General features: G+C 45.0%; 1 protein-coding gene across 1 annotated transcript in view; it reads left to right on the plus strand.

Annotated features, from left to right (window-relative positions):
* unm_sa1614 (un-named sa1614) overlaps window positions 1–27888 on the plus strand; it is a 135243-nt gene that overhangs the window by 93961 nt on the left and 13394 nt on the right. The window contains exons 23-24 of the mRNA XM_064969261.1: window positions 19412–19618; window positions 20387–20450. Coding sequence (XP_064825333.1) covers window positions 19412–19618; window positions 20387–20450 — 271 coding nt within the window. The remainder of the gene's footprint in view (window positions 1–19411; window positions 19619–20386; window positions 20451–27888) is intronic.

A 27888-nucleotide genomic window follows, 5' to 3' on the forward strand; every position in this document is an offset into this window, starting at 1 on the left:
AACTTACCCTAACTTACTGACTATCCTACCGATCCTTGACTTCGGCGACGTCATCTACAAAATAGCTTCCAACACTCTACTCAGCAAACTGGATGCAGTTTATCACAGTGCCATCCGTTTTGTCACTAAAGCACCTTATACCACCCACCACTGCGACCTGTATGCTCTAGTCGGCTGGCCCTCGCTACATATTCGTCGCCAGACCCACTGGTTCCAGGTCATCTACAAGTCCATGCTAGGTAAAGCTCTGCCTTATCTCAGTTCACTGGTCACGATGGCAACACCCACCCGTAGCACGCGCTCCAGCAGGTGTATCTCACTGATCATCCCTAAAGCCAACACCTCATTTGGCCGCCTTTCGTTCCAGTTCTCTGCTGCCTGTGACTGGAACGAATTGCAAAAATCGCTGAAGTTGGAGACTTTTATCTCCCTCACCAACTTCAAACATCTGCTATCTGAACAGCGAAACCGATCGCTGCAGCTGTACATAGTCTATCGGTAAATAGCCCACCCAATTTTACCTACCTCATCCCCATACTGTTTTTATTTATTTACTTTTTTGCTCTTTTGCACACCAATATCTCTACCTGTACATGACCATCTGATCATTTATCACTCCAGTGTTAATCTGCAAAATTGTAATTTGCCTACCTCCTCATGCCTTTTGCACACAATGTATATAGACTCTATTTTTTTCTACTGTGTTATTGACTTGTTTATTGTTTACTCCATGTGTAACTCTGTGTTGTCTGTTCACACTGCTATGCTTTATCTTGGCCAGGTCGCAGTTGCAAAAGAGAACTTGTTCTCAACTAGCCTACCTGGTTAAATTAAGGTGAAATAAAAAAAATAAAAAAACAAGAGAATTCCCATCTATATTATTCATAGCTGTCTATTTACCACCACAGACTGATGCTGGCACTAAGACCGCACTCAACTAACTCTATAAGGTCATAAGTAAACAAGAAAATGCTCATCCAGAAGTGGCGCTCCTAGAGGCCAGGGACTTTAATGCAGGAACTTAAATCAGTTTTACAACATTTTTACCAGCATGTCACATGGGCAACTTAAGAAAAGAAAACTCTAGACCACCTTTAGTCCACTCACAGAGATGCATACAAAGCTCTCCGCTGCCCTCCATTTGGCAAATCTGACCATAGTTAGACCCCAACAGATGCACAGATGACGCAATCTCAATCGCACTCCACATTGCACTTTCCCACCTGGACAAAAGGAACACCTATGTGAGAATGCTGTTCATTGACTACAGCTCAGCGTTCAACACCATAGTGCCCACAAAGCTCATCACTAAACTAAACACCTTCTGCTACTGGATCCTAGACTTCCTGATAGTCTGCCACCAGGTAGTAAGGGTAGGCAACAGCCTGTCTGCCACGCTGATCCTCAACACTGTAGCCCCTTAGGGGTGTGTACTTAGTCCCCTCCAGTACCCCCTGTTCACCCACGACTGCGTGGCCAAACACAAGTCCAACACCATTATTAAGTATGCTGACGACACAACAGTTGATCATCGACAACAATGAGACAGCCTATAGGGAGGAGGTTAGAGAACTGGCAGTGTGGTGCCAGGACAACAACCTCTCGCTCAATGTGAGTAAGACAAAGGAGCTGATCGTGGAGTTCCCACATTTACATCAACGGGGCTATAGTGGAGCGGGTTGAGTGCTTCCTCTGCCCATAAGATGCTAAAGAGGGTAGTGTGTACGGCCCAGTACATCACTGGGGCCAAGCTTCCTGCCATCCAAGACCTATATAATAGGCGGTGTCAGAGGAAAGCCCAGAAAATTGTCAGAGACTCCAGTCACCCAAGTCATAGACTGTTTTCTCTACTCCCGCACGGCAAGTGGTACCGGAGTGCCATGTCTAGGACTAAAAGGCTCCTTAACAGCTTCTACCCCCAAGCCATAAGACTGCTGAACATTTAGTCAAATGGCCACCAGACTATTGCATTGACTCCACACCCCCACCCCTCCATTTGTTAGTACACTGCTGCTACTCGCTGTTTATTATCTATGCATAGTCACTTCACCCCTACCTACATGTACAAATTACCTCAACTAATCTGTACGCCTGCACACTGACTCGGTACCGGTACCCCCTGTATATAGTCTCGTTATTGTTATGTTATTGTGTTACTTTTTTTTTTTTTTTTTCATATTTTATTTACTTGTTTTATTATTTTTTTATTATTATAATTAAATATATTTTTGCATTAATTTGTTTGGTAAATATTTTATTAGCATTTCTTGAACTGCACTGTTGGGCATTTCACAGTAAGATCTACACTTGTTGTATTCGGGGGGCATGTGATGAATAAAGTTTGATTGGATTTATTCAGAAAGTATTCAGACCCCTTAACATTTTCCATATTTTATGTTACAGCCTTATTCTAAAATGTATTAACATGTATTTTACTCATCAATCTACACAGTGATTACAGCTCCATAATGACAATGGGAAAATAGATTTTTAGACATTTTTGCAAAATAAAAAACATTACATTTCACATTTACATAAGTATTCAGACCCCTTACTCAGTACTTTACTCAAGCACCTTTGGCGGTGATTAAAGCCTCGAGTCTTCTTGGGTATGATGCTACAAGCTTGGCACGACAGTATTTGAGGAGATTCTCCCATTCTTCTCTGCAGATCCTCTCAAGCTCTGTCATGTTTGATGAGGAGCCTCGCTGCACAGCTATTTTCAGGTCTTTCCAGAGATGTTCGAGTGGCTACGGTTGGGCCACTCAAGGGCATTCAGAGACTTGTCACAAAGCCACTCTTGTGTGGTCTTGACTGTGTGCTTAGGGTCATTGTCCTGTTGGAAGGTGAACCTTCGCCACATTCTGAGGTCCTGAGCACTCTGGAGCAGGTTTTCATCAAGGATCTCTCTGTACTTTGCTCCATTCATCTTTCCCTCGATCCTGACTAGTCTCCCAGTCTCTACCTCTGAGAAACATCCCCACAACATGAAGCTGCCACCACCATCCTTCACTGTAGTGATGGTATTGGGCACGTAATGAGTGGTGCCTGGTTTCTTCCAGACGGTATACTTGGCATTCAGGCCATAGAGTGCAATCTTCATTTCATCAGACCAGAGAATCTTGTTTCTCATGGTCTGAGAGTCCTTTAGGTGCCTTTTGGCAAACTCCAAGCGGGCTGTCATGTGCCTTTTATGGAGGAGTGGCTTCTGTCTCGCCATTCTACCATAAATGCCTGATTGGAGGAGTGCTGTAGAGATGATTGTCCTTCTAAAAAGTTCTCCCGTCTCCACAGAGGAACTCTGGAGCTCTGTCAGAGTGACCATCTGGCCACCATCTCCCCCAATTGCTCAGTTTGGCCGGGTGTCCAGCTCTAGGAAGAGTCTTGGTGTTTCCAAACTTCTTCCATTTAAGAATGACGGAGGCCACTGTGTTCTTGGGGACCTTGAATGCTGCAGAAATGTTTTGGTACCCCTCCCCAGATCTGTGCCTTGACATAATCCTGTCTCTGAGCTCTACGGACATTCCTTCAACCTCATTCCTTCAACCTCATGTCTTGGTTTTTGCTCTGATATGCACTGTCATCTGTGGGACCTTATACATACAGGTGTGTGCCTTTCCTAATCAAATTTATCATGTCGTTAGTAAAGATAAGGGGCCTAGACAGCTACCCTGGGGAATTCCTGCTTACCTGTTTTTTATGTTGGTGAATCTTCCATTAAAGAACACACTCTGTGTTCTGTTAGACTGGTAACTCTTTATCCACAATATAACAGAGCATTTTTCCAGCAGCCGATTACTATCGATAATGTCCAATTGTTACAGGAATTAAATTGCTCTATGTTTTAATACCCAATTAAAATTAAACACTCTGTCAATTCATAAGGATTTGTAAGACCCTTATTTTATAATAATGGACAGAGCCCAGTCTTAAAGTCAAACAGCAGAGTTTATTCACGAGAGTACTGAACACGATACAGTTTACCACAGGTTATAAACTGAAAATGACGTCATTAGTTCCAGTACCAACCCGTCTCTTCTCCCACCCTGGTACAAAGACAGTATCTCAAGCCTTCCCACATCGTCTCCCTACCAATTTAATATAATTTATGAGCCAAGGTCTTCTTGTGTAGATAAGCATTCTAGCCAGTCTGAAGATATAGTTCATTCATTTCTACCAAGGAACAGACAGTCATTGTTCTAATTCTTGATTATATTTACACACATTATATTCAGAAAATATATACATATACAGTAACATAATAGTTTTCTGATTAGTACATATACAGTAACATAATATTATTCTGATTAGTATATATACAGTAACATAATAGTATTATGATTAGTCAGTCCTGATTGAAATGTATACATAATTAGTCATTATTGATAAAACTTCCCTTAACACCAATGCTGCACTGAAGTAAAGAAAAAACAGCCCCCACAATCAGATTCTCTCAGCCAATCACCATTCATTTGTGTAGGTGCTGTGCTTGTTGAATGTCCTTTCCTACAATCACGCTGAAAGTTTCGTCAAATTGTTTACTGTGAAATAGCATTGTATCTGGTCAAACACAATTGTTTACAAAACTTTACAAAGGGTGAGTAACAGGCTGATTAGTTGGCTATTTGAGCCAGTAAAGAGGGCTTCCCTCCAGTCCCGAGGGCAAACACATTCTAGTAGGCTTAAATGAAAGATATGGCAAATAGGAGTGGCAGTATCGTCCTTTATTATCCTCAGTAATTTTCCATCCAATTTCTCAGACCCTGGTGGCTTGTCATTGTTGATAGACATTCTTTTTTCACCTCTTCCACATTCACTTTACGGAATTCAAAATTACAATGCTTTTCTTTCATACTTTGGTCAGATATACTTGGTTGTGTAGTGTCAGGGGTTGTTGCTGGCATGTCATGCCTAAATTTACTAATCTTGACAATGAAAAAAATCATGAAAGTGGTTGGCGATGTCAGTTGGTTTTGTGACGAATATGCCATCTGATTCAATGAATGATGTAGCTGAGTTGGCTTTTCCCCCCAAAATTTCATTGAAGCTGCTCCAAAGCTTTTTACTATCAGTCTTTGTCATTTATTTTTTCTTTCATAGTGTAGTTTCTGCATTTTATTCAGTTTAGTCACATGATTTCTCAATTTGCAGTACGTTTACCAATTGGTTGTTCAGCCAGACTTATTTGCCATTCCTTTTGCATTAACAATTCCTGACATTTAATCCTACTAAACATTCGCTGTCTTAGGTCAAATAGGATCACCACTTTTTTTTAAGAATGTGAAACGTCAGAATAATAGTAGAGAGAATGATTTATTTCAGCTTTTATTTCTTTCATCACATTCCCAGTGGGTCAGAAGTTTACATACACTCAATTACTATTTGGTAGCATTGCCTTTAAATTATTTAACATGGGCCAAACATTTCGGGGAGCCTTCCACAAGCTTCCCACAATAAGTTGGGTGAATTTTGGCCCATTCCTCCAGACAGTGCTGGTGTAACTGAGACAGGTTTGTAGGCCTCCTTGTTCGCACACACGTTTTCAGTTCTGCCCTCAAATGTTCTATAGGACTGAGGTCAAGCCTTTGTAATGGCCACTCCAATACCTTAACTTTGTTGTCCTTAATTACCCTCTTGAAGCTAGGGGACACTATTTTTATTTTTGGAAAAATAAGGTTCCCAAAGTAAACGGCCAGATGATGATGATAGAATATGCATATAATTGACAGCTAGAAAACACTAAAGTTTCCAAAACTGTAAAAATATTGTTCAAGAGTATAGTAGAACTGATATTGCTTGCGAAAGCCTGAGAAAAATCCAATCAGGAAGTGACTTATATTGAAAGCTCTGTGTTCCTATGCATTCCTTTTTGACCATTGAAAGGGACATCAACCAGATTCCTTTTTCTATGGCTTCCATAAGGTGTCTACAGCTTTTAAACATAGTTTCAGGCCTTTATTTTGAATAATGAGTGTGAACGACCACATTGCGTAAGTGGTCAGGTGGGGGCTCTCAGAGTGATTCTTGTGCTAAAGAGAGAGGCAGCCATTGTTCCTCCCGGTCCTAGTGAAAAGCCAACTGTCGCGGTTGATATATTATCGAATAGATATTTGAAGAACACCTTGAGGATTGATTATCCAAAACGTTTGCCATGTTTCTGTCGACATTATGGATATAATTTGCAATTTTTGTCTGCGTTGTCGTGACCGCTATTTCCGGTGGATTCCAGGGCATAACGCACCAAACTAACGGAGGTATTTGGATATAAAAATATCTTTACGGAACAAAAGGAACATTTGCTGTCTAACTGGGAGTCTCGTGAGTGAAAACATCCGAAGATCATCAAAGGTGAACGGTTAATTTGATTGCTTTTCTGATTTTCGTGACCAAGCTTCCTGATGCTAAGTGGAAATAATGCTATGCTAGGCTATCGATAAACTTACATAAACGCTTGTATTGCTGTCGCTGTAAAGCATAATTTCCAAATCTGAGACAACAGGGTGATTAACAAAAGGCTAAGCTGTGTTTCAAAACATTTCACTTGTGATTTTATGAATATTTTCTAGTAATATTTTTTGACTGTTGCGCTATGCTATTCAGCGGTTGCTTATGAGGGGTTGTTCTTAGAGGGGGGATGTTCTAAGCCATTTTGCCACAACTTTGGAAGTATGCTTGGGGTCATTGTCCATTTGGAAGACCCATTTGCGACCAAGCTTTAACTTCCTGACTGGATGTCTTGAGATGTTGCTTCAATATATCCACATTATTTCCCTGCCTCATGATGCCATTAATTTTGTGAAGTGCACCAGTCCCTCCTGCAGCAAAGCACCCCCACAACATGATGCTGCCACCCCTGTGCTTCACGGTTGGGATGGTGTTCTTCGGCTTGCAAGCCTCCCCCTTTTTCCTCAAAACATAATGATGGTCGTTATGGCCAAACAGTTCTATTTTTGTTTTATCAGACCAGAGGACATTTCTCCAAAAAGTACGATCTTTGTCCCCATCTGCAGTTGCAAACCGTAGGCAGGCTTTTTTATGGCGGTTTTGGAGCAGTGGCTTCTTCCTTGCTGAGCGGCCTTTCAGGTTACGTCGATATAGGTCTCGTTTTGCTGTGGACATACAGTAGATACATTTGTACCTGTTTACTCCAGCATCTTCACAAGGTCCTTTGCTGTTGTTCTGGGATTCATTTTCACTTTTCGCACCAAAGTACCTTAATTTCTAGGAGACAGAACTCATCTCCTTCCTGAGCGGTATGACGGCTGTGTGGTCCCATGGTGTTTATATTTGTGTTATATTGTTTGTACAGAGGAACGTGGTACCTTCAGGCGTTTGGAAATTGCTCCCAAAGATGAACCAGACTTGTGGAAGTCTACAATTGTTTTCTGAGGTCTTGGCTGATTTCTTTTGATTTTCCCATGATGTCATGCAAAGAGGCACTGAGTTTGAAGGTAGGCTTTGAAATACATCCACAGGTACACATCCAATTGACTCACATTATGTCAATCAGAAGCTTCTAAAGCCATGACATAATTTCCTGGAATTTTCCAAGCTGTTTAAAGGCACAGTGAACTTAGTGTATGGAAACTTCTGACCCACTGGAATTGAGATACAATGAGATAATCTGTAAACAATTGTTGGAAAAATTACTTGTGTCAATCACAAAGTAGATGTCCTAACCTACTTTCCAAAACTATTGTTAACAAGAAATTTGTGGAATGGTGGAAAAAGAGTTTTAATGACTCCAACCGAAGTGTATGTAAACTTCCGACTTCAACTGTATGTACATGTAGGTAGAGTTAAAGTGACTATGCGTAGATATAAAAACAGAGTAACAGCAGCGTGAAGGGGAGGGGGGTTAATGCAAATAGTCTGGGTAGCCATTTTATTAGCTGTTCAGGAGTCTTGGGGGTAAAAGCTGTTAAGAAGCCTTTTGGACCTAGACTTTGAGTTCTGGTACTACTTGCCATGCGGTAGCAGAGAGAACAGTCTATGAATTGGGTGGCTGGAGTCTTGGACAATTTCTAGGGCCTTCCTCTGACACGGCCTGGTATAGAGGACCTGGATGGCAGTAAACTTGGCCCCTGTGATGTACTGCGCCGTACGCACTACCATCTGTAGTGCCTTGCGGTCGTAGGCCTAGCAGTTGCTATACCAGGCAGTGATGCTACACGTCAGGATGCTCTCAATGCTGCAGCTGTATAACTTTGAGGATCTGAGGATCCATGCCAAATCATTTCAGTCTCCTGAGAGTGAATAGGCTTTGGTCGTGCCCTCTTCCCAACTGTCTTGGTGTGTTTGGACCATGATAGTTGGTTGATGATGTGGACACCAAGGAACTTGAAGCTCTCAACCTGCTCAACTACTGCCTCATCGATGAGAATGGGGGCGTGCTTGGTCCTTTTCCTGTAGTCCACAATCATCTCCTTTGTCTTGATCACGCTGAGGGAGAGGTTGTTTTCCTGGCACCACACGACGCAAACTTAATCTTGAAACTCCCCATCCCGGATCCGGGATCGTGACTAAAGCCTCAGGCTCATTAGCATAACGCAACGTTAACGATTTCTGAAAATCGCAAATAAAATGAAAATAATGCGCCTACTCTCAAGCTTAGCCTTTTCTTAACAACACTGTCATCTCAGATTTTCAAAATATGCTTTTGAACCATAGCAATTGACTAATTTGTGTAAGAGTATGCTAAGCTAGCTTAGCATTTTGAGTAGCATTTAGCACGCAACATTTTCACAAAAACCAGATAACCAAATAAATAAAATCATTTACCTTTGAAGAGCTTCGGATGTTTTCAATGAGGAGATTCTCAGTTACATAGCAAATGCGCAGTTTTTCCTGAAAGCGTCTGTGTGTAGGAGAAATCGCTCCGTTTTGTACATCACATTTGGCTACCGAAACGAACCGAAAATTCAGTCACCTACAACGTCAAACTTTTTCCGAATTAACTCCATAATATCGACCGAAACATGGCAAACGTTGTTTGGAATCAATCCTCAAGGTGTTTTTTCACATATCTCTTCATTGATGTATCGTTCGTGGAAGCCTGCATTCTTCTCTGAATTCTGTGGAAAAATACTTGCAGCTGACTTTTGCGCACCAATTTCGGCGCAGGACACCGGGCGGACACCTGGTAAATGTGGTCTCTTATGGTCAATCTTCCAATGATATGCCTACAAATACGTCACAATGCTACAGACACCTTGGGGAAACGACAGAAAGGGCAGACTTACTCCTCTCGCATTCACAGCCATATAAGGAGACAATGGAAAACAGAGCCTCAAAAATCCTGCTCATTTCCTGGATGCCGTCTCATCTTGGTTTTGCCTGTAGCTCACGTTCTAGGGCACGCACAGAAAATATCTTTGCAGTTCTGGAAACGTCAGAGTGTTTTCTTTCCAAAGCTACCAATTATATGCATAGTCGAGCATCTTTTTGTGACAAAATATCTTGTTTAAAACGGGCACGTCTTTTTATCCAAAAATGATATAGCGCCCCTAGAGTTTCAAGAGGTTAATAATGTTGTTGAAGTCATGCCTGGCCATGCAGTCATGAGTGAACAGGGAGTACAGGAGGGGACTGAGCATGCACCCCTGAGGGGATGATCAGTGTGGCGGATGTGTTGTTACCTGGGGGTGACCCATCTGGAAGTCCAGTATCACGTTTCAGAGGGAGAGGGTCCTTAGCTTATTCATGAGCTTTGAGGGCACTATGGTGTTGAACACTGAGCTGTTGTCAACCAATAGCATCCTCACATAGGTGTTATTTTTGTCCATGTAGGAAAGGGCAGTGTGGAGTGCAATAGAGATTGCATCATCTGGCTCTGTTGGAGCTTTATGCAAATTGGAGTGGGTCTAGGGTTTCTGGGATAATGGTGTTGATGTGAGCCATGACCAGCCTTTCACAGCACTTCATGGCTACAGACGTGAGTGCTACGGATCGGTAGTCATTTAGGCAGATTATCTTGGTGTTCTTGTGCACAGGGACTATGGTGGTCTGCTTGAAATATGTGGGTATTACAGACTCAGTCTGACTCAGTTGATAATGTCAGTGAAGACACTTGCCAGTTGGTCAGCGCATGCTCACAGTACATGTCCTGGTAATCCGTCTGGGCCTGTGGCCTTGTGAATGTTGATCTGTTTAAAGAACTTACTCACATCGGCTACGGAGAGCGTGATCACACAGTCGTCCGGAACAGCTGAGGCTCTCATGCATGCTTCACTGTTACTTGCCTTGAAGTGAGCATAGAAGTAATTTAGCTCGTCTGGTAAGCTCGTATCCCTGGGCAGCTCGCGGCTGTTTTTCCATTTGTAGTCTGTAATAATTTGCAAACCCTGCCACATCTGACGAGCGTCAGAGCCGGTGTAGTACGATTGGTGTACAAAACATTTTTTCAATTACTCATCAATCCACAGGGCATTAACAGTTTTTACAGTACTTTTATTTTATGGATGCATTCTTTTTCGCAACTGAGATAAGTCATTTCATAAATGTGTCAGTGCAGTGTCTGGGGTCTCTTCATTACACACCACAGACCAACAAAAGATATGGATACTATATTGTGATCACTACAAATGGTAGATCTGGATACTGCTTTCAAGCACAGTTCTGCAGCATTAGTAAAGATGTGATCAGTATATGTTGATGATTTAATTCCTGTGCTATTTGTAATTACCCTGGTAGGTTGACTGGTAACCTGAACCAGGTTGTAGGCACTGGTTAGTTTGAACATTTTTCTTGAGTGGGTAGCTTGATGAAAGCCAGTCAAAATTTAAATCACCCAGAAAATATCATTCTGTTGATATCACATACTTTATCAAGCATTTCACACGTCAACCAGATACTGACTGTTAGCACGTGGTGGTCTATAGCAGCTTCCCACAAGAATGGGCTTTAGGGGAGGCAGAGGAACCTGTAGCCATATTACTTAAACAGTATTTCACATGAGATCCTCTGTAAAGCTTTACAGGAATGTGATTCTGAATATATACAGCAACACCACCACTGGCATTTCTGTATTTTCTCTAAATGTTATAACCTTGTATTGCTACAACTGTATCATCAAATGTATTATCTAAGTGAGTTTCAGAGTCAGAATATGAACGTCATCTGTTACTAGCAAGTTATTTATTTCATGATGCCACTCCATAAATTATCTTGACAACGCCCCATTTCAAGACTACCTCATTTAGTTAAGATTCTTGAAAATTTGGTTAATGTACAACTTTGGTCCTTTTTATCTGATAATTGTATTTTTAATGTAAACCAGGGTTTAGGCCTGGGCATAGTACTACCACAGCAACCATGATAGTTTTAAATGATCCTGTCAATGCCTTGGATGCTAAAAAGAGATGTGCTTGTGTTATGCACTTGAGTGAAGACCCAAAAGCGGTTTAACAGAAACAGAGTTCTTTTAATGAAAAAACAGGAATGGCATAGATCCTCTTCCGACGTTGTCTATGGCACAATAGACTACCCGCAGAGAGGGCGACAAATGAAACATAAAGTCCCTCTGATGAATAGCTGGGTTGCGGCGACAGGCTGCAGGTCGCTCGCGGTCGGTGCGGGTCACAGAGGAACGGTGGTACCTGATCACACGTAGCATCAGATGAACTGGACACAGTGCAAACGAAAGACAGTTAGAAGTGTACAGGATGCACCTGCCAGGCAGACTCCGACAGGATAGGACTAGGAGGAAGCAAACGAGACGATAGCTTGCTTCTGGCATGAGAAACACAAACGAGAATCTGACACCGAAAGTAGCAGGAACAGAGAGAGAAATAGAGACCTAATCAGAGGGAAAAAAGGGAACAGGTGGGGAAAGGGTGAACGAGCTAGTTAGGGGAGATGAGGAACAGCTGGAGAAGGAGAGAAAGAGAAGGTAACCTAATAAGACCAGCAGAGAGAGACAGAGTGAAGAGAAAGGACAGGAACAGACATAATAAGACATGACAGTACCCCCCCACTCACCGAGCGCCTCCTGGCGCACTCGAGGAGGAAACCTGGCGGCAACGGAGGAAATCATCGATCAGCGAACGGTCCAGCACGTCCCGAGAGGGAACCCAACTCCTCTCCTCAGGACCGTACCCCTCCCAATCCACTAGGTACTGATGACCACGGCCCCGAGGACGCATGTCCAAAATCTTACGAACCCTGTAGATAGGTGCGCCCTCGACAAGGATGGGGGGAGGGACGAGCGGGGGCGCGAAGAACGGGCTTAACACAGGAGACATGGAAGACCGGGTGAACGCGACGAAGATATCGCGGGAGAAGAAGTCGCACTGCGACAGGATTAATGACTTGAGAAATACGGAACGGACCAATGAACCGCGGGGTCAACTTGCGAGAAGCTGTCTTAAGGGGAAGGTTCTGAGTGGAGAGCCATACTCTCTGACCGCAACAATATCTAGGACTCTTGGTTCTACGCTTATTAGCGGCCCTCACAGTCTGCGCCCTATAACGGCAAAGTGCCGACCTGACCCCTTCCAGGTGCGCTCGCAACGCTGGACAAAAGCCTGAGCGGAGGGGACGCAGGACTCGGCGAGCTGAGATGAGAACAGCGGAGGTTGGTACCCGAGGCTACTCTGAAAAGGAGATAGACCGGTCGCAGACGAAGGAAGCGAGTTGTGGGCGTACTCTGCCCAGGGGAGCTGTTCTGACCAAGACGCAGGGTTACGAAAAGAAAGACTGCGTAAGATGCGACCAACAGTCTGATTGGCCCGTTCGGCTTGACCGTTAGACTGGGGATGGAAGCCGGACGAGAGACTGACGGAAGCCCCAATCAAACGGCAAAACTCCCTCCAAAATTGAGACGTGAACTGCGGGCCTCTGTCCGAAACGACGTCTGACGGAAGGCCATGAATTCGGAAAACATTCTCGATAATGATCTGAGCCGTCTCCTTAGCAGAAGGGAGCTAAGCGAGAGGAATAAAATGAGCCGCCTTAGAGAATCTATCGACAACCGTAAGAATAACTGTCTTCCCCGCTGACGAAGGCAGTCCGGTGATAAAATCTAAGGCGATGTGAGACCACGGTCGAGAGGGAATGGGAAGCGGTCTGAGACGGCCGGCAGGAGGAGAGTTCCCAGATTTAGTCTGCGCGCAGACTGAACAAGCAGCGACAAATCAACGCGTGTCACGTTCCCGAGTGGGCCACCAGAAACGCTGGCGAATGGAAGCGAGCGTACCCCGAACGCCGGGGTGGCCGGCTAACTTGGCAGAGTGGGCCCACTGAAGAACGGCCAGACGAGTAGGAACGGGAACGAACAGAAGGTTCCTAGGACAAGCTCGCGGCGACGGAGTGTGAGTGAGTGCTTGCTTTACCTGCCTCTCAATTCCCCAGACAGTCAACCCGACAACACGCCCCTCAGGGAGAATCCCCTCGGGATCGGTGGAGACCTCAGAAGAACTGAAGAGACGAGATAAAGCATCAGGCTTGGTGTTCTTTGAGCCCGGACGATAAGAAATAACGAACTCGAAACGAGCAAAAAACAGAGCCCAACGAGCCTGACGCGCATTAAGTCGTTTGGCTGAACGGATGTACTCAAGGTTCCTATGGTCAGTCCAAACGACAAAAGGAACGGTCGCCCCCTCCAACCACTGTCGCCATTCGCCTAGGGCTAAGCGGATGGCGAGCAGTTCGCGATTACCAACATCATAGTTACGTTCCGACGGCGATAAGCGCTGAGAAAAAACGCGCAAGGATGGACCTTGCCGTCAGAGAGGGAGCGCTGAGAAAGAATGGCTCCCACGCCCACCTCTGACGCGTCAACCTCAACAACAAACTGTCTAGAGATGTCAGGTGTAACAAGAATAGGTGCGGATGTAAAACGATTCTTGAGAAGATCAAAAGCTCCCTGGGCGGAAACGGACCACTTAAAGCACGTCTTAACAGAAGTAAGGGCTGTGAGGGGAGCTGCCACCTGACCGAAATTACGGATGAAACGACGATAGAAATTCGCGAAGCCAAGAAAGCGCTGCAGCTCGACGCGTGACTTAGGAACGGGCCAATCAATGACAGCCTGGACCTTAGCGGGATCCATCCTAATGCCCTCAGCGGAAATAACGGAACCGAGAAAAGGGACAGAGGAGGCATGAAAAGTGCACTTCTCAGCCTTCACATAAAGACAGTTCTCTAAAAGGCGCTGGAGGACGCGTCGAACGTGCTGAACATGAATCGGGAGAGACAGTGAAAAAAATCAGGATATCGTCCATGTAAACGAAAACAAAAATGTTCAGCATGTCTCTCAGGACGTCGTTAACTAGTGCCTGAAAGACAGCTGGAGCGTTTATCGAGGCCGAAAGGAAGAACCCGGTATTCAAAGTGCCCTAACGGAGTGTTAAACGCCGTCTTCCACTCGTCCCCCTCCCTGATGCGCACGAGATGGTAGGCGTTACGAAGGTCCAATTTGGTGAAAAACCTGGCTCCCTGCAGGATCTCGAAGGCTGAAGACATAAGAGGAAGCGGATAACGATTCTTAACTGTTATGTCATTCAGCCCTCGATAATCCACGCATGGGCGCAGGGACCCGTCCTTCTTCTGAACAAAAAAAAAAACCCCGCTCCGGCGGGAGAGGAGGAGGAGACTATGGTACCGGCGTCGAGCGATACAGACAAATAATCCTCGAGAGCCTTACGTTCGGGAGCCAACAGAGAGTATAATCTACCCCGGGGGGGAGTAGTTCCCGGAAGGAGATCAATACTACAGTCATACGACCGGTGTGGAGGGAGAGAAGTGGCCTTGGAACGACTGAACACCGTGCGCAGATCGTGATACTCCTCCGGCACCCCTGTCAAATCACCAGGCTCCTCCTGTGAAGAAGAGACAGAGGAAACAGGAGGGATTGCAGACATTAAACAGGTCACATGACAAGAGACATTCCAGGATAGGATAGTATTACTAGACCAATTAATAGAAGGGTTATGGCGAACTAGCCAGGGATGACCCAAAACAACAGGTGTAAAAGGTGAACGAAAAATTAAAAAAGAAATGGTTTCGCTATGATTACCAGAGACAGTGAGGGTTAAAGGCAGCGTTTCACGCTGAATCTTGGGGAGAGAACTACCATCTAAAGCGAACAAGGCCGTGGGATCCCTTAACTGCCTGAGAGGAATGTCATGTTCCCGAGCCCAGGTCTCGTCCATAAAACAGCCCTCCGCCCCAGAGTCTATCAAGGCACTGCAGGAAGCAGATGAACCGGTCCAGCGGAGATGGACCGGAAAGGTAGTGCAGGATCTTGAAGGAGAGACCTGAGTAGTTGCGCTCACCAGTAGTAGCCCTCCTCTTACTGATGAGCTCTGGCTTTTACTGGGCATGAGGTGACAAAATGACCAGCGGAGCCGCAGTAGAGACAGAGGCGGTTGGTGATTCTCCGTTCCTTCTCTTTGGCCGAGATGCGGATACCCCCCAGCTGCATAGGCTCAGCACCCGAGCCGGCGGAGGAGGGTGGCAGTGATGCGGCAGGTGGCAGTGATGCGGAGAGGGGGGCAACGGAGAACGCGAGCTCCTTTCCACGAGCTCGGCGACGAAGATCAACCCGTCGCTCTATGCGAATAGCGAGAGCTATTAAGGAGTCCAGGCTGGAAGGAACCTCCCGGGAGAGAATCTCATCCTTAACCTCGGCGATGAGACCCTCCAGAAAACGAGCGAGCAAAGCCGGCTCGTTCCAGTCACTAGAGGCAGCGAGAGTGCGAAACTCAATAGAATAATCCGTTATGGATCGATTCCCCTGACATAGGGAAGACAGGGCCCTGGAAGCCTCTTCCCCAAAAACAGAACTGTCAAAAACCCGTATCATCTCCTCCTTAAAGTCCTGATACTGGTTAATACACTCAGCCCTTGCCTCCCAGATTGCCGTGCCCCACTCACGCGCCCGTCCGGTAAGGAGAGAAATGACATAGGCGATGCGAGCTGTGCTCCTGGAGTAAGTGTTGGGCTGGAGAGAAAACACCACATCACACTGAGTGAGGAATGAGCGGCACTCAGTGGGCTCCCCAGAGTAACACGGCGGGTTATTGATCCTGGGCTCCGGAGACTCGGAAACCCTGGAAGTGGGCGGTGGATCGAGGTGGAGTTGGTGAACCTGTCTTGTGAGGTCGGAGACTTGGGCGGCCAGGGTCTCAACGGCATGTCGAGCAGCAGACAATTCCTCCTCGTGTCTGCCTAGCATCGCTCCCTGGATCTCGACGGCGGAGTGAAAAGGGTCCGGAGCCGCTGGGTCCATTCGTGGTCAGATTCTTCTGTTATGCACTTGAGTGAAGACCCAAAAGCGGTTTAACAGAAACAGAGTTCTTTTAATGAAAAAACAGGAATGGCATAGATCCTCTTCCGACGTTGTCTATGGCACAATAGACTACCCGCAGAGAGGGCGACAAATGAAACATAAAGTCCCTCTGATGAATAGCTGGGTTGCGGCGACAGGCTGCAGGTCGCTCGCGGTCGGTGCGGGTCACAGAGGAACGGTGGTACCCGATCACACGTAGCATCAGATGAACTGGACACAGTGCAAACGAAAGACAGTTAGAAGTGTACAGGATGCACCTGCCAGGCAGACTCCGACAGGATAGGACTAGGAGGAAGCAAACGAGACGATAGCTTGCTTCTGGCATGAGAAACACAAACGAGAATCTGACACCGAAAGTAGCAGGAACAGAGAGAGAAATAGAGACCTAATCAGAGGGAAAAAAGGGAACAGGTGGGGAAAGGGTGAACGAGCTAGTTAGAGGAGATGAGGAACAGCTGGAGAAGGAGAGAAAGAGAAGGTAACCTAATAAGACCAGCAGAGAGAGACAGAGTGAAGAGAAAGGACAGGAACAGACATAATAAGACATGACAGCTTGTATATTGACCTGTCAAAGGTGTTCGACACAGTTGATCATTCTGTTTAACTGAAGAAGTTATCAAGAATAGGCCTGGGATATACAACCTGTTTATGGTTTCAGAATTATCTTAGCGACAGATCTCAGGCCATCTTGACAGGGGTTAAATCTTAATTTCTTGAGATTCACAAAGGTGTTCCTCAAGGGTTTGATTTTGGGTCCATTATTGTTCACCTTTGTATATTAATGACATAGGAAGCCTTGTTAATACTTGTAACATTCATCTCTATGCAGATGACACAGTGTTGTATTCCTGTGCCATCTCAGTGCAGCAGGCCATTCGTGAATGACAAGTTGTCCTTCGTAACGCATATAGAAAATCTGACTAAGAAGCTAAGATCCAAGATTGTTTTTTTATATCAAAAATAAATCATGCCTCAGTATTGAAAATAGGAGAAAGATTGTTCAAACAACGCTTCTCCCTGTATTGGATTTTGTTGATATTGTTTACATGCATGTGGCACAACCTCTGTTTTAAAACCCTTGGCTGCAGTCTACCATTCCGCAATACGTTTTATCACAGGCAACAATTTTAGGACTCATTGTAATCTGTATACAAATGTGGGATGGACCTCTACGTAAGAAGAGAGCTGCATTCTCTTTTATTTATTTACAAAGCAATCTTACAGAAACTCCCTCATTAAGTTAAGATCATAAGTTACCAAACCTGTTCTCAGGAATGGATAACACTAGAGATCCCTTCAGTCTCCACAGTTGATTTGCCCCTAATCACTGCAGTTAGATGTGCTGGTGCCACTCAGGCAGTTTAAATTATTGTTTGAGGACCTCTATATAGTTGAATGCGTTTGCTTTTATTAAATATGTTTATTTTGGTTTATTGTGTGCTGAATGTATTTTTTTTATATACATGTATGTTATATTATTTCCATTTTATTGTAATGTATACAGGCCTCTCTGTAAAATTAGATTTTTAATCTCAATGTGACTCCCAGTTTAAAAGTAAATAAAATAAAAAGGACAACACTATCTTTACTACTCCCACCATGATCAATTTGTATTTGGCACATACACATGTTTAGCAGATGTTATTTTGGGTGGAGCACAATGATTGTGTTTCTAGCTCCAACAGTGCAGTAATATCTAACAATTCACAACAATACACACAACCTAAATGTAAAATAAGGGAATTAAGGAATATATATATATATATATACAGTAGCTTGCTTTGGCTAATGTTAGCTATTAGCTGTGTAATGTTACAAGGCCAGGGGATTGTTTCAATGAGAAACTCACATCTACTCCTATGAGAGATAGTACTCCCTTTTTTCTACTCATCGTCACTTGCTATAAAATAACAACAATGCCTTGCTAGTTGACTTACTCTTCCACTGTCGAAGCACTGTTTCCTGAAGCATTCTGCCCTGTTCTTAAAGAACTCCCTGGGTTTACCGTCATGTTAGTTAATTTGTTAGTTGTGAGACTCATTACTAAGCACTTCCCCACACAAAACACATTTTGGGCGCTCCTCATTATTTCTCAAAGTTTGTAAGAAAGAGACAAAAAGTCATCACTGTATTTGCGTTTCATGACCATTGAGCTCAGTCAGAACTTGTGGCTAGCATGAGTCCATTTCGTGAGAGCGGTGAGTGAGGGCGAGTGGGAATAACAAGTCAGTGGCTTGAACGACATCGCTGATCTTCTAGAAAACTGCAGAAAAAAGATCTGCTAAACCGCGAAGAACACAGGCATCTCCCTCTATCTCTCCCACTCACGCAGCTGCCAAGCTGAGCAGGGACTGCTGCGAAGCAGAGAGCACACTGAACCGTGTTCGCAGTTGCACTTGGCCAAATCAGTTCCAGTAATTAATGAAAGAATTATACATTTACGTCGCGACCCACCATGAACAGGTCCACGACGACCCATACTTTAAGAAACGCTGGTATAAATGGTGTATATGAAGGGCTTCCTTGGGAATAGAGGCATTGGTCTCAATGGGACTTCATGTGAAAATAAAACACAAAAAAATTATCTCGACTTGGGGTGGGCAATAATTAAATAAATCCGTGCTTCAAAATTCAACGGAGGGTCGAATAAATCCTTTTTGGTGCTGATTTGTTCATCAAACTCAATTTGTGTGCTGGATAAATAGTGTACGTACTATAGGTATATTATAATTTCTTCATACTTTCTATTTTAGACGCTCAAGTGTAGCCTTTAAAAATGCATTTAATTGGCTTTATGGGCCTTACATTGGCCACCCCTGATTTAGACAGTATGCAAATGTGCTTTGTTGAAAGACATCATTTAAAAACTCCTCATAGGAGATCAGATAATATTATTGACACAGTCACATGGGCATAACAAATGGGACACTATTTTATGTGATGTACTTTGGTCCTTTTAGCTCCTAGTGCAAAAAAGTGCTTCAACAATCAAACTGTCTTGTGCATTTTTCTTCACTTCTATTCCAGATGGTTTCTGCATCAATCTGCTCTTCATCACATCCTCTGTCTTTTATGGATTGCCAATGCTAAAACCATGTTATTATAACTTGTGTTTTCCAGCTCCAAATGTCCCACCTCCTCCTCCCCCGGTTAGCCCACCAGTGGGCTGGGGTGATGTCATCATCCCCACCACAAGTAGCAGCAGCAGCAGTAGCAGCAAGAAGAGGACCCCCCCTCCGCCTTTGGTTATCCGCCACAAGCGCACCTACTCAGAGCCCACCCCCCAAGTGCCCCACAGCCCCCATTCCTCCCGACAGAGCCACGCAGGTACGTCACATCACAGCAGCACCTTTTGCTCTTCATTGTAACCAGAGGGCTAATATTAATACTATGCATGCCAGTCTCTCTTGGCTAAGAGTTGAGGAGAGACGCACTGCATCACTTCTTCTTGTTGAAAATCCCAAATTATTTGCGTAGTCAACTTACACAGCTCTGACACACACACTTATCCCACCAGACATGCCAGACATGCCAGGGGTCTTTTCATAGTCCCCAAATCCGGAACAGATTCAAGAAAACGTACAGTATTATATAGAGCCCTTATTGCATGGAACTTCCAACTCATATTGCTCAAATAAACAGCAAACCTAGTTTCAAAAAACAGATAATGCAACACCTTGTGCACAACGCCTCTCCCCTATTTGACCTAGATAATTTGTGTGTATGCATTTATATGTAGGCTACGTGTGCCTTCTTAAAAATGTATGTCGTTCTGTTCTTGTCTAATGATGTTCTGTATTATGTTTTGTGTGGACCCCAGGAAGAGCTGCTGCTTTTGCAACAGCTAATGGGGATCCTAATAAAATACCAAAAAATACCTTCCGTCTTGTGTAAACAGTATGCTCACTTCTGAATGATGGAAAGCACATAATAATAGGGGAAAAACCTGCACTCACTGGATATAGTCTTGTAAGATTTCATTTATTTTAGGCAGTATGTCCATGGAACTCTTTTTTTTATCTCTGGGGCAGGGACCCGTGGAGAATGGTGGGCTCTGACTTACTGTTAAATGTGATCTGTTAATCCTCTCTATAGATTATGGGGTACCATCAAATTCAAAAGGCTACAGTGGTCCAGAGTCATCCTTTCAGAAGTGTGTGTGAGTATGTCAACTTCATTAAGATATTTTGTGCAGATATAGACCAGGGGTAAAAGTAGATTTAATTTTTTGCCGGTACAGGGCCTCCTTTGTTTGAAGAACCTTTGGGGGCGTAATTAAAGAATTCAGTGGCAGTCAGTGCCGTTTAAGATGAGGGAGGATCATTGAGCATGGCCTTGTTTCTATTACATCATATTGGATGACTGTCATTCATATTCCATTCACCTAGTTCAATGTAACAGCGATACCTTTAGGCTACTACATGATACTTGAATTTTACTCTTAAATGGAAGATTTTTATAAACACTAAGACTCTTCCTAGAGACTTGGTGCAATCAGGGGAGAAGAGCCTTGGCCAGGGAGGTAACCAAGAACCCGATGGTCACACTGAGTTCCTCTGTGGAGATGGGAGAACCTTCCAGAAGGATAACCATCTCTGCAGCACTCCACAAATCAGGCCTTTATTGTAGAGTGGCCAGACAGAAGCCACTCCTTAGTAAAAGGTGCATGACAGCCCACTTGGAGTTTGCCAAAAGGCACCTAAAGGACTCTGACCATGAGAAACAAGATACTTTGGTCTGACGAAACCAAGATTTAACTCTTTGGCCTGAATGCCAAGCGTCACACCCTATACTCATGAGGTTGCTACAACCTAGCCTATGAATTAAAGTTTATAACGTAGGTGCATACAGGTCAAGAGACACATTTGAGGTGACACATGGACAGACAGTGCTTATCCCCATTTAGTTCCGTTTGCTTCGGTTAAAGAAACATTTTTCAACATAATCGGCAGAATGAATGCACCCCTGATCACGTGTAAACACGGTTCACTTTCATAGCAGCCACGTTGTATGCCTTCTCACATCTATGGAGTCTCCCCTCACCTTCTCATGTGGACTTCAATGCACAACACATCAGCTGTGTGACCAAGCAAAATAAACCTTCCAACCAAACCGCTACACACAGCATACATTGTTGTCACCATATTAGCTAAAGTAACATCATAGTCAGCATAGCTAATAGAGCTAACGCGTTAGTAAACCCGCTACAATCATGCAGTAACATTACAGAGTACAGTCAGTAAGCAGTTACGCTGGCTGGCCCCTTTGGCAATAAATTAGTAAAAACCAAAAGCTTACCTTGACTTGGAAAAGTTCCAGTGTTTTGTTGGATAGTCATAGCCAGCTAGCTAACATAGCATCCCTCTGTTTTGAGTAGGGTGTTTCAGTAGGCTAAACTAGCTATCTTCATTTTCTAGCTAAGTAAGTGAAACTGGAAATGAAGGACAATCTCTTTCTCTCTTGCTTCTCCTTCATTTTGGAAGAAATTAAATTGTTCAAAACTGTTCAACTATTGTCTTTCTCTCTTTGAGTCAACTACTCACCACATTTTATGCACTGCAGTGCTAGCTAGCTGTAGCTTATGCTTTCAGTACTAGATTAATTCTCTCATCCTTTGATTGGTGGACAACATGTCAGTTCATGCTGCAAGAGCTCTGATAGGTTGGAGGACGTCCTCCGGAAGTTGTCGTAAGTCTATGGAAGGGGGTGAGAACCATGAGCCTCCTAGGTTTTGTGATGACGTCAATGTACACAGAGGAGGACGGAAGCTAGCTGTCCTCCGGCTACACCATGGTGATACCCTACAGAGTGGTGTTTAAGGCTTAACTGAGTGAACAGCAGAGACAAAATGCAATATGAAAGTTTATTAAAATAGTTTGGGGATTGGCCTCGTCTCTGAGGGAATGTCCTTCGGAGCCAGATGCTTTCATGGCAGCTATCCCTATGTGGGGCATCTGATATTTAAAAAAAAACGAAGGGAGAAAGGAGTTCCAATTACGGGTCTTAGCTGGTGGTGGTGGAAAGTTGGAGGGTTTTCGGTAGGTTTTCCTTTAAATATTCAGACCCCTTGACTTTTTCCACATTTTGTTACGTTACAGCCTTAAAATTGATTAAATCGTTTTTTCCCTCATCAATCTACACATTTTAAAAAACTTTTTGCAACTGTAATGAAAATTAATAACAGAAATACCTTATTTACAATAAGTATTCAGACCCTTTGCTATGAGACTCGGAATTGAGCTCCGGTGCATCCTGTTTCCATTGATCATCCTTGAGATGTTTCTACAACATAATTGGATTCCACCTGTGGCAAATTCAATTGATTGGACATGATTTGGAAAGGCACACACCTGTCTATATAAGTTCCCACGGTTGACAGTGCATGTCAGAGCAAAAACCAAGCCATGGGGTCGAAGGAATTGTCCGTAGAGCTCCGAGAAAGGATTGTGTCGAGAAACAGATCTGGGAAGGATACCAAAACATGTTTGCAGCATTAAAGGTCCCCAAGAATACTGTGGCCTCCATCATTCTTAAGTGGAATAAGACTCTTCCTAAAGCTGGCTGCCCAGCTGAACTGATCAATTGGCCGAGAAGGGCCTTGGCGAAGGAGGTGACCCAGAACCCGATGACAGACCTCAAGAGTTCCTCTGTGGAGATGGGAGAACCTTCCAGAAGGACAACCATCTCTGCACCACTCCACCAATCAGATCTTTATGGTAGAGTGGTGAGATGGAAGCCACTCCTCAGTAAAAGGTGCATGACAGCCTTCTTGGAGTTTGTCAAAAAGGCACCTAAAGGACTCAGATCATGAGAAACAAGATTCTCTGGTCTGATGAAATCAAGATTGAACACTTTGGCCAGAATACCAAGCGTCACATCTGGAGGAAACCTGGCACCATCCCTACGGTGAAGCATGATCATGGCAGAATCATGCTTTGGGGATGATTTTCAGTGGCAGGGACTAGGAGACTAGTCAGGATCGAGGGAAAGATGAAGGGAGAAGTACAGAGAGATCCTTGATGAAAACCTGCTCCAGAGCGCTCAGGACCCCAGACTGAGGTGAAGAATCACCTTCCAACAGGCAAGAGAACACAGGAGTGTCTTCGGGACAAGTCTCTGAATGTCCTTGTGTGGCCCAGCCAGAACCCAGACTTGAACCCTATCAAACATCTCCGGAGAGACCTGAAAATAACTGCAACGCTCTCCAACCAACCTGACAGAGCTTGAGAGGATCTGCAGAGAGGAATGAGGGAAACTCCTCATACAGTTGTGCCAAGATTGTAGCGTCGTACCCAAGAGGACTTAAGGCTGTAATCATTGCCAAAGGTGATTCAACAAAGTACTCATGATAAGGTATTGTGTGTAGATTGATGAGGGAAAAAAATATTTAATACATTTTAGAATAAGGCTGTAACGTAACAAAATGTGGAAAAAGTCAAGAAGTCTGTATACTTTCCGAATTTACTGTAACTGTGTCCCAAGATTTACGCCCATTGGTTGAGAGAGAGAGAAAGGTAATAATTGTAAGAGTGTACCCATAGGTTAAACAGCAAATGTGAGGAATGTTTGTGATTTTGCCATGCTCATACGCTATAACGTAGATAGTTGACTTTCTCTACATGGCTAATAGAAGAGAAGAGAAATTACACTATGCCGATGATACATTTCCACAACATACCCGTAGAACAGAAAATGTCAATTATATTATGCTTGCTATAAGTCAAATGTCATTTTATTGGTCACATGCACATATTAAGCAGATGTTATTGCGGGTGTAGCGAAATGCTTGTGTTCCTAGCGCCAACAGTGCAGTAGTAACTAACAATTCACAACAATACACACACATCTAAAAGTAAAATAATGGAATTATGAAATACAGTGGGGCAAAAAAGTATTTAGTCAGCCACCAATTGTGCAAGTTCTCCCACTTAAAAAGGTGAGAGGCCTGTGATTTTCATCATAGGTACACTTCAACTATGACAGACAAAATGAAAAGAAAATCCAGAAAGTCACATTGTAGGATTTTTAATGAATTTATTTGCAAATTATGGTGGAAAATAAGTATTTGGTCAATAACAAAAGTTTATCTCAATACTTTGTTATATACCCTTTGTTGGCAATGACAGAGGTTAAACATTTTCTGTAAGTCTTCACAAGGTTTTCACACACTGTTGCTGGTATTTTGGCCCATTCCTCCATGCAGATCTCCTCTAGAGCAGTGATGTTTTGGGGCTGTTGCTGGGCAACACGGACTTTCAACTCCCTCCAAAGATTTTCTATGGGGTTGAGATCTGGAGACTGGCTAGGCCACTCCAGGACCTTGAAATGCTTCTTACGAAGCCACTTCTTCGTTGCCCGGGTGGTGTGTTTGGGATCATTGTCATGCTGAAAGACCCAGCCACGTTTCATCTTCAATGCCCTTGCTGATGGAAGGCTTTGTTACTTTGGTCCCAGCTCTCTGCAGGTCATTCATCGAGTTACAAAATAAAAATGGTCAAAATTTAAAGGAACAGTTATATGAAACAAGTTGTCTACCCAGAATCTTGCTTGTGGGTTCTGGGATTTTTGCTCACCGTTCTTGTGATCATTTTGACCCCACGGGGTGAGATCTTGCGTGGAACCCCAGATCGAGGGAGATAATCAGTGGTCTTGTATGTCATCCATTTCCTAATAATTGCTCCCACAGTTAATTTCTTCAAACCAAGCTGCTTATCTATTGCAGATTCAGTCTCCCCAGCCTGGTGCAGGTCTACAATTTTGTTTCTGGTGTCCTTTGACAGCTCTTTGGTCTTGGCCATAGTGGAGTTTGGAGTGTGACTGTTTGAGGTTGTGGACAGGTGTCTTTTATACTGATAACATTTACATTACATTTAAGTCATTTAGCAGACGCTCTTATCCAGAGCGACTTACAAATTGGTGAATTCACCTTCTGACATCCAGTGGAACAGCCACTTTACAATAGTGCATCTAAATCATTAAGGGGGGGGTGGTGAGAAGGATTACTTATCCTATCCTAGGTATTCCTTGAAGAGGTGGGGTTTCAGGTGTCTCCGGAAGGTGGTGATTGACTCCGCTGTCCTGGCGTCGTGAGGGAGTTTGTTCCACCATTGGGGGCCAGAGCAGCGAACAGTTTTGACTGGGCTGAGCGGGAACTGTACTTCCTCAATGGTAGGGAGGCGAGCAGGCCAGAGGTGGATGAACGCAGTGCCCTTGCTTGGGTGTAGGGCCTGATCAGAGCCTGGAGGTACTGCGGTGCCGTTCCCCTCACAGCTCCGTAGGCAAGCACCATGGTCTTGTAGCGGATGCGAGCTTCAACTGGAAGCCAGTGGAGAGAGCGGAGGAGCGGGGTGACGTGAGAGAACTTGGGAAGGTTGAACACCAGACGGGCTGCGGCGTTCTGGATGAGTTGTAGGGGTTTAATGGCACAGGCAGGGAGCCCAGCCAACAGCGAGTTGCAGTAATCCAGACGGGAGATGACAAGTGCCTGGATTAGGACCTGCGCCGCTTCCTGTGTGAGGCAGGGTCGTACTCTGCGGATGTTGTAGAGCATGAACCTACAGGAACGGGCCACCGCCATGATGTTGGTTGAGAACGACAGGGTGTTGTCCAGGATCACGCCAAGGTTCTTAGCGCTCTGGGAGGAGGACACAATGGAGTTGTCAACCGTGATGGCGAGATCATGGAACGGGCAGTCCTTCCCCGGGAGGAAGAGCAGCTCCGTCTTGCCGAGGTTCAGCTTGAGGTGGTGATCCGTCATCCACACTGATATGTCTGCCAGACATGCAGAGATGCGATTCGCCACCTGGTCATCAGAAGGGGGAAAGGAGAAGATTAATTGTGTGTCGTCTGCATAGCAATGATAGGAGAGACCATGTGAGGTTATGACAGAGCCAAGTGACTTGGTGTATAGCGAGAATAGGAGAGGGCCTAGAACAGAGCCCTGGGGGACACCAGTGGTGAGAGCGCGTGGCGAGGAGACAGATTCTCGCCACGCCACCTGGTAGGAGCGACCTGTCAGGTAGGACGCAATCCAAGCGTGGGCCGCGCCGGAGATGCCCAACTCGGAGAGGGTGGAGAGGAGGATCTGATGGTTCACAGTATCGAAGGCAGCCGATAGGTCTAGAAGGATGAGAGCAGAGGAGAGAGAGTTAGCTTTAGCAGTGCGGGGCGCCTCCGTGATACAGAGAAGAGCAGTCTCAGTTGAATGACTAGTCTTGAAACCTGACTGATTTGGATCAAGAAGGTCATTCTGAGAGAGATAGCGGGAGAGCTGGCCAAGGACGGCACGTTCAAGAGTTTTGGAGAGAAAGGAAAGAAGGGATACTGGTCTGTAGTTGTTGACATCGGAGGGATCGAGTGTAGGTTTTTTCAGAAGGGGTGCAACTCTCGCTCTCTTGAAGACGGAAGGGACGTAGCCAGCGGTCAGGGATGAGTTGATGAGCGAGGTGAGGTAAGGGAGAAGGTCCCCGGAAATGGTCTGGAGAAGAGAGGAGGGGATAGGGTCAAGCGGGCAGGTTGTTGGGCGGCCGGCCGTCACAAGGAGATTTCATCTGGAGAGAGAGGGGAGAAAGAGGTCAGAGCACAGGGTGGGCAGTGAGCAGAACCAGCGGTGTCGTTTGACTTAGCAAACGAGGATCGGATGTCGTCGACCTTCTTTTCAAAATGGTTGACGAAGTCATCTGCAGAGAGGGAGGAGGGGGGGGAGGGGGAGGAGGATTCAGGAGGGAGGAGAAGGTGGCAAAGAGCTTCCTAGGGTTAGAGGCAGATGCTTGGAATTTAGAGTGGTAGAAAGTGGCTTTAGCAGCAGAGACAGAGGAGGAAAATGTAGAGAGGAGGGAGTGAAAGGATGCCAGGTCCGCAGGGAGGCGAGTTTTCCTCCATTTCCGCTCGGCTGCCCGGAGCTCTGTTCTGTGAGCTCGCAATGAGTCATCGAGCCACGGAGCGGGAGGGGAGGACCGAGCCGGCCTGGAGGATAGGGGACATAGAGAGTCAAAGGATGCAGAAAGGGAAGAGAGGAGGGTTGAGGAGGCAGAATCAGGAGAAAGGTTGGAGAAGGTATGAGCAGAGGGAAGAGATGATAGGATGGAAGAGGAGAGAGTAGCGGGGGAGAGAGAGCGAAGGTTGGGACGGCGCGATACCATCTGAGTAGGGGCAGTGTGGGAAGTGTTGGATGAGAGCGAGAGGGAAAAGGATACAAGGTAGTGGTCGGAGACTTGGAGGGGAGTTGCAATGAGGTTAGTGGAAGAACAGCATCTAGTAAAGATGAGGTCGAGCGTATTGCCTGCCTTGTGAGTAGGGGGAAGGTGAGAGGGTGAGGTCAAAAGAGGAGAGGAGTGGAAAGAAGGAGGCAGAGAGGAATGAGTCAAAGGTAGACGTGGGGAGGTTAAAGTCGCCCAGGACTGTGAGAGGTGAGCCGTCCTCAGGAAAGGAGCTTATCAAGGCATCAAGCTCATTGATGAACTCTCCGAGGGAACCTGGAGGGCGATAAATGATAAGGATGTTAAGCTTGAAAGGGCTGGTAACTGTGACAGCATGGAATTCAAAGGAGGCGATAGATAGATGGGTAAGGGGAGAGAGAGAGAATGACCACTTGGGAG

The sequence above is a fragment of the Oncorhynchus masou genome, chromosome 6, assembly GCF_036934945.1.
Source record: "Oncorhynchus masou masou isolate Uvic2021 chromosome 6, UVic_Omas_1.1, whole genome shotgun sequence".
In the NCBI taxonomy this organism is placed as follows: domain Eukaryota; kingdom Metazoa; phylum Chordata; class Actinopteri; order Salmoniformes; family Salmonidae; genus Oncorhynchus; species Oncorhynchus masou.